The sequence below is a fragment of the Ammospiza caudacuta genome, chromosome 5 (genome assembly GCF_027887145.1).
Source record: "Ammospiza caudacuta isolate bAmmCau1 chromosome 5, bAmmCau1.pri, whole genome shotgun sequence".
Classification (NCBI taxonomy): domain Eukaryota; kingdom Metazoa; phylum Chordata; class Aves; order Passeriformes; family Passerellidae; genus Ammospiza; species Ammospiza caudacuta.
Window position 1 is genome coordinate 71842681 of NC_080597.1, and position 14269 is coordinate 71856949.

Here is a 14269-nt window from a genome sequence, read left to right on the forward strand (position 1 = left end):
AGAGTTTAAGGATTTTTTTAGAGCACCACTCAAAAAAGTGCCTTTGTATGAAGGAGGGAAAAGTGGATAGAGAGAGGTTTTAAAATTCAGCCCAGTATTATCCATGCTGCTGCTGTTGCTATCAATTCTGATCTTAATATTTATCAAAATAAGAGGCTGAGGGATGAGGAAAGACATGGACAACAGTGGAGAAAGAGCCAAAAGAGAACAAACAGCATGGACAGTCTGAAGTCCAGAGGGACAGGAGCATTACTCCAAATCCTCAACTAAACCAGGACATGTTCACAACTGCTGCTTATGGGGTTACAGCAATCCTGATCCCCACTATGCCTCAGGGAGATTCAACATCACAAGCACTGGCTGTGAAACACTGAGGACTTTTCCTTGGCACTCCTGGCAGAGCTGCAGCCCAAGAACTGAATCTCACTGCTGGAGCCATCAGACACAGCCAGACTTCTGCAGGGTTTGGCAGGCACAGGATCTCTATAAAATGACTGCTTGTTACCTCCCTCTAAAACTTCTGTTTGTCATCTAGATGAGACTGCAAGCATCTTCACACTGTGTTTTAAGCATATAATTAAGAATATATAGTATACAGTTGGCCCTTACTCAGCAAATGGTGATGATATAATTAAATCCCATGAACAAGGACCTGAACAACTGGAAATTTGTATTTTCTAATTTCTATATATGATGGCTAGAGGCAGAAACTGCTTTTATGATGGAATAGAAAAGTGTCATGTACTATTCAGTGTAAAATTGATCTGAAGCATTTTTAATCTACCAACATTAGCTCCCTCAGCTCCCCAAAGGGAAAATGTTTTTTAATTATCCTACGAGATCAGAAGGACACAGAGAGTAAAAATTCTCTTAGAAGAGGAATCTTTAATTTAACAGCCAAATAAAATTCACTGTTTGATTACCTGAAGTTGGGGAAAAAAGCAAAGTACATCTAAAGTATGTATTCAAACTGTAAGGATAATGGTAATTTGGGGGACCTGATCCTGTAGATCATATTTTTATACTGGGGATCATTTCTGTACCAGTTCTGAACATGGGGCCAGTATTTTTGGGAGACCTGATCCTGTAGATCATATTTTTATATTGGGGATTGTTTCTGTACCAGTTCTGAACATAGGACCAGTATTTTGCTCTGCTGCCTTTTAAGGTTCTTCACTAGGAGTTAGCCCAAAGGAAGCAGAACAAGTTTCTGCAACTTTAAACTGCAGTTCAGCTTGGCTGAGCAGCCCATGAATTCAGGCTGGACATCTGTCAGCATTTCACAGAGGAGAAAAACTCCAGCCTACCCACCTAAAGGGACACTCCAGAGTGCACAGGCTCCCAGCAAACTGGTCCCATCACCAAATATGTTCTGGTGAACATTCAGCAAAGACAGCTGAGAAAGTGGTAAATTAATTTGTGGAATCCATGTGGAAGAGGTGGGAAAGTGTCTTCCAGCTTTAAACTAAGACTTTGTTTTTAATCTGTGGTTTAGAAGCATTTATGGATTTTTTGGCAGTTCCAGGGCATCATCTGTGTAAAGGAAGGAAGTGTGGTTAGATCACCACAACAGTTTATGGCTAGAAACTTTAAAACAAAGAGGAAAGCTTTGTTAATTTTTTACACTTTGAGGTTCCTACCCCATTTAGAGATATTTATACTCAAATTATCCCTCTGGTGAGTGTGAGAAATACTAATCCAAACTCCTGCAGTATGGGAGGATTAGGTCTAGCCCAGCCCTGAGTTATTATAATCTAATTTGAATACAAGAAGCTATTGAGAAGCAGGTTCCAATGCTTCAAACAATGCTTCAACTCAGGGCAGACTGTTCTGACTCCAGGAGCTTTCATCTGTGATGTTCCATCAATGTGTGGATTCTTATCTGCAAAATCTTTAACTCGAGTAAGTTTTCATTCAAACCAGAAGCTAAATAAAGACATTAGGTAATAATTTAACAACTTAGCTCAGATTTAACATCCAAGAACAGATTGTAACCAAGCACCATTCCAATCTGACAGCAAAAGCAAGGCAAAGAAACACAAACAGCTTTATACACACACACACAGTATCACATAACTGGTCTGAAATAGGAACCAGTTCCCAGGGGTTATGAGTTTCTTCACATGTCCTTTTGTTTCAATGGGGACTCTGCACAATGTTAATAAATTACTGATGCCATACAAACACCTATATCCAAAAGTCAGCTGGTGATTCACCTAAAACTGTCCTCCCCCACCTCCCAAACAACAGCAATTGGTAACAAGAGCTTCTGTTTCCCCAGATTTAGCCAAGCTTCCCTTTACACAAAAAACATGAAATACCAAACAAATACAGAATTTTTAGAGCTGAAAGAATAATTGCTTTCCTAAGAAACTCAGAGATGTGACACAAAAGAAACAAGACTGAGTGTATATAAAATTATAGGTTGATGTTAATTATGTAGATTAGTCACAGATTATGTCTAGTATGTAATCATGTTAAAAAAACAGGTTTCAAGAAAGCTTTACTATGAAAATGAAATAAAATTTGGTGAAGTTAAATTAATTTTGTTTCACTTTAGCAACTATGAAAATATTACTTTACTTTAAATGCATTCAGAATTTCAAATTCCCAGTATGTAAAATTTTCAGACTTTAAGTAGTTTACTACAGCTATAGCTGTTCTCTGAAATGAAATATAAGCCCTCGTAAATAAGAAAAAAATCCCTTCTCCATTTTTTATTTTTTTTCTACATAAAGGATGAGAAGTGCTCCCAAAACAAAATAAATTCACAACTTTAAAAGGTTCCTACAGATAAAAATGTACATTCCTTTTTCTTTGTGACTACATATTAAGCAAGACAGTGCCTAAATGCAGAGAATGCTCCATGTTGTTACTGCACAAGCATTGTGTGTGGCCACATTTACACTGGGGAGTCCAAAGGCACAGCTCTGTGCATCAATCCTCACATTATGAGAAATGGAAAGAACTTGTTCAGCTGCACTCAGGCTGTTGCTTCTTTGCACCTGGAATCCAGTGAGAACTCACCCTGACCTTTCATGTTTCCCTGAAAAAGCTTCCCTACACTTTTCTATAAACCAACAGACACTGGGGATGAACAGCTCTTCAGGTCTTTCATTGACTATAAAAAGCAGGTTTCCTTTAAATCAATAGTTTAATAGTTATGCTAAATACAGATTTTGCCACATTTCTTGCTTGTAATTCAATGTAATGCTTCTGGGTACCTCAGTCATCCTCTTGCTGATTTCTTTTCTGTCAACAGAACAGGAGAGTTCAGAATGTTAGGACACAGTTATCTGAAGTAAGAGCACTAATAAATCATGTCAAGTGTTCCAGATACAATGGATTAGACAGTGACTGCATTTCTAAGTCATTTTTTTGGAACAGTAAGAGATAATTTTTCAGCAAATGGAAGAGAACAATATCAACCCTCTCTCTCATCCCAAACTATAGGATTTTATTTCCAGTAAAGAACAAGATTTGCCTAGTCCATTAACTCATGGAATATACAAAACCCAGAAAATATCATGGTGGTGGGCAAGAGTCAGTGAGGCAGGTGCAGGTAACCTGCCCTCCCTTCCCTAACTTACTCATGTCTTCATGTCACTGTGCTTTAAAAGAACAAAGAAAGCAGACTGAAAAAGGAACAACTCTATCACGTTTTTTCCTAATACATTTGTCTTGTAACTTTTAAAGAAAAAAGTTTAAAACATTAAAAGTTAAAAGCATTAGCTCCAGGCATTTAAAAAGCACATTACCATTCATACTACATTCATATTTACATTTCAGTAAGAAAGGAAACAGCCCAGTCCTTCAGTAAGATTTGTCAAACTACATTCATTGCTTTCCATAAAAAATAAAATTAAGTGAAGTGAGAGCAGTAAGAGCTTGCACTTCATCACTTCAGAAACAATCAACCCAACATTGTGTGATGGTTTCATACACTGCTTTTTCTGTAATTTAGTACACTTTGTTAGTAACAAAAGCAGATACCCAGGGACTTTGGTGTTTCTATTTCACAAAGGTGGAAGGTCAGAGATTTTTTCCTGCTACTTCTTACCAGTTTTAGAAAGTCAATCAATTTGTGAACGTCCTCTCCTGTGGAAAGGTCCACAAAGTCCTTGGGCAGCCGGTAGCTCAGGTAGGGGCTGGGCTGGACGGTGACTTTGCTGTTGGTACAACGGAACACGGGGTAATCCTTTGGAGAAGGAGACAAGAACAAACAGTGGACATGAATATGAAATGTTCCTGGGACTCCTCCTGAGACTGAGTCACACTGCCAATGACTTTATTTGGCACTCACTCAACTAAACTTGCGCTTTCTAAAAATTGTAGGTTTCTTATAAAACCTCTGCCCACTTAGGAGCAATTTGAAATGTCAAACATGTTAAACAGTCAAATAATGGCTTTCATTACCTCACTTTAAAGTTTCTACAGTGTATCAGTTATTAATGTATTTAATAAATTCATGCTTGTGACAGTGCTGTAACAATGGAGCTATAAGGAACTTTGGGCAATGGTATCTAGACACACATCTGGATAGAGAAAAATCTTTTTAATAGAATCCCTAGATTTGTCTTCACAGTTTAAACACATTTGCAACTATAATCTTACTGAATTTATAATTTAAGCTTTCCAACCAATTTACTCACTGAAGGAAAAAAATACATCTATAAAGGGCCAAAAAGATCTCTAAATGCTGAATTGTAGCAACAGGTTTTGGAGAATGATATCATTTTCAGTTCAACACATTGACATGCCATGCAATTGCCAGCTGTACTGCAATAAACAGCTTCATTTTCAGAAAAATCAGCAACTTTACACCAGATTATGTGACTGGATGTCAGATGAAACATGAAGACAAGTTATTCTACTTTTCATCCAGGACTGAACTACAGAAAACTGCGCAAAGCATCTGGCAACGAGAAAAAGAAATCCCAAAATGAAAATGCCCATGTCCCACAGACAGCTCTGAACTGGGAGTGTGTTCTCACAAAGGAGACACAGATTTTAACAGGAGGGTTCATGGAATGGATTTCATACTGCAACAGCCCCAGGGTGAGCCAGAGGCAATGGCCTGAAGGACAGCCTGGAGAGGGGTGTTCCTGTCCATGTGTTATGGAAAGGGCCACAGGACTAAAGAAACTCCCGGATGTTCAAATCAGCTCAATGAAGTTTGTCATTTCAGGGACCTCTAATGCAGTTCAACAGCCAGGAAATAAAGAAAAGCCCACATTGGCCAGCCACCTCTCCTCAGGAAAGAACCAAGTGTTTCCCAAGGTCCATTAACACACCACTTCCTATCTCCTACCCAGCTTGTTAGGATGTGAAGACTCTGTCTCAAGATGCAGTGAGAAAAAAAAGCTGGAATACAAAAAATAAACACTATTCCTCCCTTTCTGTACTAATGGGAAGTTGTTTTTACAGAGGAAATGTGGCTTGGAAGAGGGATAGAAAGCCTTGTTCTGCAAGTCCTGGGAGTTCAACCAGAGGACAAGGCTTTGCTAAGGGTATTCCAGAGGAGGAGGTGACAGAAGTTAAACTTCTGCTTGTCTTCCCCCAAGCATAAAACTGGAGATGTGAGAAACTGCATGACAGATATCAAGAACCAAGTAGAAATTTAAGTGACTATATAGAAAAGTAATAGATTTTAAGAAAAACTGAAAGGAATGTATCAAAACTGTGTAAAAGGAAGTTTCAGGGCATCTTCTTTGCAATGGGGTCAAAGCTGCAACGTGGACTTGTACTGTTTGAACTAAAAATTCCCTTGCAGGCAACTAAAACTAGCAGGTGATACTTGTTGAGATGAACTATAAGGTAGATTCTACTCACAAAGAGTTTACATTTCACAGGAGCTTCCTTTACTTCAACGGACTTTGCATCACAATTTGATTGTAACAGCAAAAGAAACCAAAAAATAAGGCCATAAATCCTGCTGGATGTTATTCAGCCTCCCTCACCTGTTCTGTTGCTTCCCCTTCACTTTGATCTCCTTTCAAGTTTTTTCCAGAGGTGAGTTCCTCCCATGTAAAGAGCAGGGAATCTGTTACTTCACCAAATGGGTTAAAATCTATTAACCAAATCTTACCCTGCAAAGGAACCACAGATGAATTAAAACAAAGCAAAAAAAGAGGAAAAAAAAAATCAAAATACACATATACTCAGATTATTGTAGCATGCTTACTCTTTAGATAAAAATATGTCAAAATTGAAACTACCTGGGTTTAAACATTTAAAATATTCTAACATTCTTAACTCATAGAGTTTTATATCACAGCAAGCTATCATGTATTAATTTATTATTTTTTTTTTAACAGAAGATCAGACTGGGCTCAAATAAAACAAATTTAGTTCTATAGCAGAATGTTTTTAGATGAGCCCACCAAAGTTCTGGCTAATCCCCATGATCCACCAAGATCCCCAGAGAGAATGAACAAGGAATAAGGGAGAGCACTAATCAAAAACCACAAAAAAACTCCAAACTCAAAACATGACCAAACAAACAAAAAAACCCAAACTGCCCACACAGGAATTTTGCTTTCCATGAAAAACTTTCCATCCAGCAGTCTACAAAAATTGCTGTTCTTGGTCTTACAAGGGACCCTAAAAACAAAGAGCAGGGTCTGCAAAATGCTGGTGGAGCTCATGAAACATCAAAGATGCTGTACAGACATAGATAAATAAAGAATAACTTAAAGGCATTTTTAATATAGCCATTACCAGCAGTCCACACTAATTTCTACCTCAACTTCAACACATCTGTGTTCCAAACAGTTGTGGTGGGGTGCACAACAACACAACTGCTTTACAACTGAAAAATGAAAGCAGAGACTAACAAGATGTATTAGAAGTAACAGACGTGTGGGGGAGGAAGAAATAGTCTCTGTTCCTTGAGGCACTTCAAGAGACAACCCCCAGCACTGGGCCATCTTCTCTTGCCCAAGGAACTATCAACTACTCTAATAAAATAAAACACTAATAAATTAGAAGGAAATATTACTACAGCTGCTAGTAAAAATGTGCAAAACCAGTATTACATCTGGATGAAATCAGTTCTATCAAACAGGGAAGGGAAAAGTTGCAGTAACATAAGCAGGGCTGAAGAGTTTTATTGTGTTTATTCTAAAGATCAACTGGAATGGGAAAAGAAACCTGAAGACTGTGTAGCTACTAAACATTCATTTTGCTCTCTCCTCTTTTCTGAAGGATCTTCTTGCTTTGAAAGATCTTGCCTATCTTGATTCAAGCAGCAAATACATTCAATTATTTACACTACAGCCATCTGGTTTGTAACACACCGAGACGCTTTTGAAGCGTCGGCAGAGAGTAACACGGAGCCTGCCTGCCCCAGCCACACCCCTGAGCTGTCCCACGGGCACTGACACTCTGTGGGACTGCAAGCGATGCCAACCTGGGAGCAGAAACGTGCTGGTGCCTCTGTGAGCATCCCCAGGCAGCTCCTGCTGCAGGTGTGGGCAGTCCCAGCAGAGAGGAGAGCAGTGGTTATGGCTTGCAGGCTGGAGCTGGGCCAGCTGTGGTTGCACACAGCCTTTCACAGGTGTCTGTCTCAGGGCAGGTCTCAGCTCTCACAGAGCACATTTTAAGAAGCCAAAGCACAGAAACAACAGTGCTGAAACCAGACAGCTACAAAAGAAACTACAAACTGGGGGGCACAGACCTGAGTGGTTTCTCATTTGTGCTGGTAGGGTGAGCAAGCCCAGATCTGCATGGCTGAGCTGCAACACCTCTGCACTAATACTGGCACCACCAGAGCAGGGAGCAATGGGGCAAGCTCTGCTGTCATTTCCCATCCCTGGGCCTCCTCAAAAGGCTGTCACAAATTCTCATGATAAACAGTCTTTTACTTTTGCTAATGGGGGTGTCTTGTCAGCTCCAAGGCAGCACGAGGAGCAATCTGTGGGTTTAGGTTCTATCTGTGGGTTTAGATTCATTCTATCACTCTAGAAAAACAAGCCAATGAACCAATTTAATCACACACAGAAGCAATGGCTGGCAAAGTTCATTCAGCAGTTCAGAGAATCTTTCCTTGCATCAGAAACATTTCTACCTAATACTTCCCTATGAAAGGCTTTCACAGAAATTCCTCTTCACCCCAAATACATCCAGCTCAGCTTTTTCTCAGGAACATTAAGATCATTTTTCTAGAGAATAAGTGTACCCTGGAAAAAAACTGAATATTGATTTTGAGACTACTGAAAGCAAAATGTTTTTTTGTGAGCACCCAGCAGTGTTCCTCCACCCCTGCAGACAGCAGTGCAACAGTTGCTTCCTTGAGATGGTTTTAAATCTGCACTGAGCTTTGCTAGCTCAAATTGATGACAAGTGGCAGAACAAACTCAATATCTCTTTTCAGGCTCATTAAAAGGAGTGTATATAACCCTGGGTCATAACCAAACTGCTTTTTCTTAAGATTAAATTCTCTCTCAAGTCTTACATGCAATGCTATGATTTAAATACAGTTTCAGATAATTTGCACTGTGTATCTAAAAAGCAGTAGTAAGGCTATTTATCTGCTGTCTTTTGCCTGCTATTAGTAATCTTTGTCATACAAAAGCAGAGAAATGCACAAGCCAGGAAAAAAAGTTGTGCATAAGTGGAGGGGGGAAAAAAATTCCCCTACTTGTACTACATGGTGTTTTCTTCTCATCCTAAAAGAAAGAATCAATAGATTTACCACACCCTGTCAGCTTCATGAGGTTTTTTTTGCTAAGGCATTAAGCAGCAGGGCACTGAGAGGAAGGGCCCATGACAAAGCCTGTTGGTTAAAGGAAGTTAGAGACAGATAAAATGCAAACTTAACTGCTACACCTCCCTAACTCCAGCTGCACCTTCCTGCACAGTGACAACACTCACAAGGCACAGACACAAGCACTGGTGTGCTCCTTAACAAGAGCTGAGAGCCAGCAGTGGTCTGGGCCACTCCTTGCATTGCTCTGTCTTAGCACAGTGACTTGTCTTGAACTTGGTTTGTTGTTCCCACCTGGGGGACAGCAAAGAGCAACAGCAGAGCCAACTCTCAGGCTTTTGTGAATTCCCTCTCCAATTCAGTGAGCAGGACCTGTGGAGCCAACTGCAGACAGCTCTAAAGCAACTGAAGTGAGCACAGGGAGGAGACTGCTGTCATTTACAACAGCAACAACAACTTGCTTCTCCAAGCTGAATATTTAGAGTTGAAAGGATTTAAAACAAGCAGTCAGTGAACATTTCTCTCCTTATGTAGGTGAGGTTGCTGTGCAACCAGCCTGATGAGGAGCACGGGCTCTGGAAATTAATCATGCTCACAATATTCTTTCGCTGCCTGTAGCTCTCACGCCGAGGGAGCGATGAATAACGCAGTTGCAAACCACAATGGTACGTGTGAAAGGAGAAGCATCTGACACACAAAGGGCTAGCTGGCAGTTTACAAGACCTGAGGGTAGAATCCACCGAGAGAAATCTACAAACAGATATATTTTATCTTGACAGATGAAGAAACACTGCTCATTTGAGATACCACAGGCTGAAACCTTTTACTTAAGTAATTTCTCTTCATGCCTCAGCTATGAGGCAGAGCACCCAACGGCAGAAACTGGTTCAATGCCCAAGTGCTGCTCCTCATTTTCCCTGACAGCATCCTCATGTCTGTCAATCTGAGCCTGGGCAGGTAATTTCAATTACAGCAGAGCTGCTCTAGCCCACAGTCTTGTTTTAGGTACCTACATTAAAAGCTGGGCTGAGAAATGGTACAGTCGTTGTTTTCCACGTAAGACACATTCCTGTTTTGTAAACTATGGCATGATTTACTGTTACACAATTACAAAACAGTTCAGCAACATTCAAAATCCAAATCAGGACTTACTCCCAATACACTCAACTCTAATAAAGACTTTCTCCAATCAAGCCTTTCAAGCACAACTCATCTGACCAAATATTTCCCCCCATTCACAATACGAGAAGTCAAGATTACTATCTCTGATACTGGCACCTTCATAGAACTATTTAGGTTGGAAAAGTCCTTTAAGATAATCCAATCCTTACCCAGCACCTCTGTGTTCACCCCTAAACACTGCACTTATCTATGTTTTTCAAATAGTTGAGGTGGGATGCTTCTCCCCAACTCCATCACTGTCTGGATGTTGAGGGTTCTGATCTGCCCAACTCTCAGAACCACAGCTGGAGAAGCTTGAAAAGAAAAAACTGGCTTCCATTTGTCACAAACTGGGCACACCACATTCACACCCCTTCCTAGCCTAGACTTCCAGATATGAACATTTTCCAATCTCACAAGGATAATCTGAAAAAATATTAAGGATAATTTGATGGGTTCAAATGCTGTAGTGAAAAAACAAACACAGGGAAAAAAGAAATAAAACCCAAGGAAATATCTGTCTTAAAAGAAAATGCCCCAAACCCGTTTGTGTGTTTGAAAGCTATTTGGACCATGCCCTTATTGAAAGAGTCACGGAATATCCTGAGTTGGAAGGGACCCACAAGGCCACTGAGGCCAGCTCCTCACCCTGCACAGGACAGCCCCACAAATCCCACCATGGGCCTGGGAACACCAATCATAACCACATGATTTTAATTTTCAGTCAGCCCTGAATTGGTCAAGCATTAGGACTTGATGAGCATTGCAGGTTCCTTCCAACTAAAATAGTGTATTCCACTCTAAATTACAGCAGCAAGGACTCTCATGTCATAACAAAAACTAAGTTGCCTCTTGTAGATTCACAGAACTGAGAAAACTGCATTCAAAGCCTAAGTTCTGTGCTTTAGAACAGACAACCTCTCTGGAAAATACTAAGTAAATAAATTACATCACTGGCACAGACATATTTACACCTCTAATCCTATTATTCTCCTACTGTAGACAGCATTTATCACAGAAAAAGACCTGTGGAACAAATTAACATCAAGTAGGTTTTGTCTGGTGTTTTTGTTTGGTCAGGGTTTTTGCTTTAGTGGTATTTTTTTGTTTGTTTGGTTGTTTCTTTCCAGGACCATTTCTAGGAAGACAAAGCTATTACTTGCTTGATCTTTGTAGAATTTCAAGTTTTCACAGAAGAAACAATTATAGACAACCTATTGTTCACTTACCCTGCTGTCTCTGTACACATCAAAAACAACTGAAAAGGAGAAAAAAATGTTAATTGCAAAAGATATATAATTTCACAGAAGATGTCTAAATCTGAATAGATACTTGTGTACACAGCACAATCTGCAAAGTCAATATGTTTAATGAACTGCAAGCCAGAATTGGCTATACTTCTAAGAGGGAGCCGAAACATTTCAAGAACTATTGTTAATGCACTGGAAATCAGCTGCTGGGTTTTTCCATTTAACGCTGGTTTCTTCTGTTGATTTTTCTCCCATGAAGAATATTTGATAAACTCTTAGCCCAGAGAGCTTATCCTTGACATTACTGCTGTTTTGTTTTCAGCAGAACAGAGACATTTCAGGGAAGGATCAAGACTTCATTGTGTTGGACATTGCACAAACATTTAATAAGAGAAGGTTCCTGCTCCAGACACTAGAATTTCAGCAGCTAACAAGACAAACAGGTTGTAGGAACAAAGGGGTCGGTGGCAGTGAAATGGCCATGTTTGATGTCACCCAGAGCAGACACAGCACACCTAATTAATACCAACAAATCCTTCAACAGCCTCCTTGCCACTCAAAGCTGCCTTGCCTGGCTTCACTGTTGTTCCTCCCCCTGGCTTAATTAAACATGACTCTGGATATGTAGCTTTTCCTATTCTGTATGGTTAAACAAACCTTTGAGCTGTCTTTCTATTGAGCTAGGGAAATCAACAGGGAAGCACTCAGACATGGCTACATGCAAAAGTTGTACCAGTTTAGCAGGAAGAAAGGAAAAAGAAAAGATTTAGAAAAGCCTCAGACAAGAGCTATATTGTTGCTTCCTTCACTAATAAGGGAATATTCAGCTAAGAGATTTCCCAATACATGTGGATAAACTAAACCCAGGATGTGACTGCAGAACACTTGAGTGTCAGGAAGCTGCCTGTCAGGAACAGGGATGTTGACTGATCACATCCCTGCATGTAAAGCTTCATCTGACATTTCATGTGAAGCTGGCTGGGCTAAGGGCAAACCACAACTGCACAGAGCCAAAGCCAGTCACGTAGCTGGTTCTTACCATGCAGCCCAAAAATCCTCCCAGCTTTTGCACAAGCTGGGCTGTGTCAGTGCCAAAGGCACTCCAGGATTAAGTGCTCTGCTCTCCCAGGAAGAGAAGCCCTCGGTGGCTAAGCCAGTCATCAATGCAAAGGGGGGTGCAGGAACCCCAGGACTTCTTCTCCAGCTGTTCAGCTGAACTCAGTGCCTGCACCACATCCTCTCCTCAGTCACAGCCAAAAGACATTCCCTGCATCTGAGGCTTTCTATAGTGGGGCCTGTCAGCCTAAAGCAAGCCCATGGCAATCACTGAGGTCAGTGGTATTTATTGGGATTTACACAGCTGGAATTCAGACTGATTGCACTCTGGTGACTGGTTCAGGACAGGCACAAACACTGAACAAGAAGAAAAGCTGAATTATTCCCACTCTCAGAGCAGGAGTGTCCTGTGCCAGTGAGACTGTAGTGAAACTTCACCAGAACCTGCTCTAAACAGAGGGAAAACCAAAGCCCAGCTCTGCACCATCAACACCTCCAGAGCACTGCTCTTACTGGACTCTTACCAAAGGTATTTAGATGCTTCTGACATAATTTAGAAGTATTTATAAAGCATTCACCCATCTGTTATCCTACTGCTCTGACTCTGCAATGCTTCAGCTGCTCTGACTCAACTCTTCCATCTGGAGATGCTACCAGACCAACTGGAAAAAGCAGAGCAAACAGCATCAAAATCCCCAATGAAACAAGAAGTCAGGAAAGAAGCTGCAATACCTTTCCTTTTAAAAGCAAACAAACAAGCTAACCCAGATTTTTATTGTTAACAACACATAGGCTACCAGGCAGTGGATCAAGGGAGATGATGGGGGAATCAATGTAATGTGGTTAAAAAAGAAACACCCACAAAAACACAGAAAACATTTTCTGCATGGCATTTCTCTGCAGATGGACCAGCATTTAGTGCCTAAGAATAAAAGGTTAACAAACCTTCATGCCAGAAGGTTGCCCTGAAACCTCCTTTTCCCTCAAGGCAACTCAGATGGCACCCTTTACATAAGATGACATTTCAGACCTTTCAGTTCACCAGCCAGCCATTTCAGAGCCTAAATCTAGGCATCAATTTCCAAAAATAGTGCCCTGAATTCTTATCTATCAGTTGATTATATACCAGCTAAAATTACACTGAAACACAGAGGAAAATGAAAAGGCAGTAATCAGAATGCCAGATCTGTATTACTGATCTTACTTTAAAATGTAATGGACTTATTAAATTAATGTACTATTCTACTGGTCTTCTCCAAGCAGCAGTCCATGAGAACTTCTCTGGGCTGAAACAGAGCAGCTTTGCAGAGTCAAATTATTAAGAATTTGAATATAACTGAGACTGGCACTTGAAGGTACCTTTTTCAGACAGAGAGGACAAATCTATTTGACTGCTGTGGTGTATCAGTACAACAATTAGTAATGTTTAAAAACCCACCTAAAGGTTGACTTTTCAAAGCATTAGACATGACAGTAAAACTGCCAGAAAATTTTTATGTTTATGATTTTCTGCTAAGCTGAGGTTTCGTCCATGCCAGACCTAATTTAAATTTCTTCATCAGGTTTTTCACCACTATTGATCACCCATCATGATGCAACACCATTCTATTATCACTACACCATGTTAAAAAACTATTTCAAATCAAATTTGCAAAGGATTTCACATTTAGAGAACAACACAATTTACTTGGACTGATTAGGTGGCCTTTATTCAAAGGTTTTGGCACCTAAGCTGGTGTGCATTGATATTCTAGAAGAAATAATCAAAACTTCTTGAAAAGAAACTTTAAAATCCTTTATTCAAGGAATGCATCCATAATTTAGCAGCAAACATCTGACAACACCTTTATAAACAAGTATTCTTCTCACTACTGAATGCCTTTTGTCAAGGATTTCCTACCTCGCTTTTCTGGCATAAAAATTATTTTCAAGTATAAGGGGGGAAAGCCTTTTAAAAAAGTTATTGTGTCTTTTGTAGGGATCTTTCACTTATTTGTGTCTTTTGTAGGGATCTTTCACTTATTTGTTGTGTTTTCTTGGAGAGCTTCAGCCTATTCCTTCAGGGTTTTTTTGTTGCTAATGTAATTCCAAACTT

At 40.1% G+C, this 14269-nt stretch overlaps 1 protein-coding gene across 2 annotated transcripts in view; it reads right to left on the reverse strand.

The window, feature by feature from the left end:
* Positions 1 to 2686: 2686 nt before the first annotated feature.
* CDC123 (cell division cycle 123) overlaps positions 2687 to 14269 on the reverse strand; it is a 31680-nt gene continuing 20097 nt past the window's right edge. For both annotated transcript variants that reach the window (XM_058804670.1, XM_058804669.1), the window contains 4 exons: positions 11098 to 11126; positions 5961 to 6089; positions 4061 to 4198; positions 2687 to 3252 (listed from right to left, as the gene is read on the reverse strand). In XM_058804670.1, coding sequence (XP_058660653.1) covers positions 3226 to 3252; positions 4061 to 4198; positions 5961 to 6089; positions 11098 to 11126 — 323 coding nt within the window. In that variant the 3' untranslated portion in view covers positions 2687 to 3225. The remainder of the gene's footprint in view (positions 3253 to 4060; positions 4199 to 5960; positions 6090 to 11097; positions 11127 to 14269) is intronic.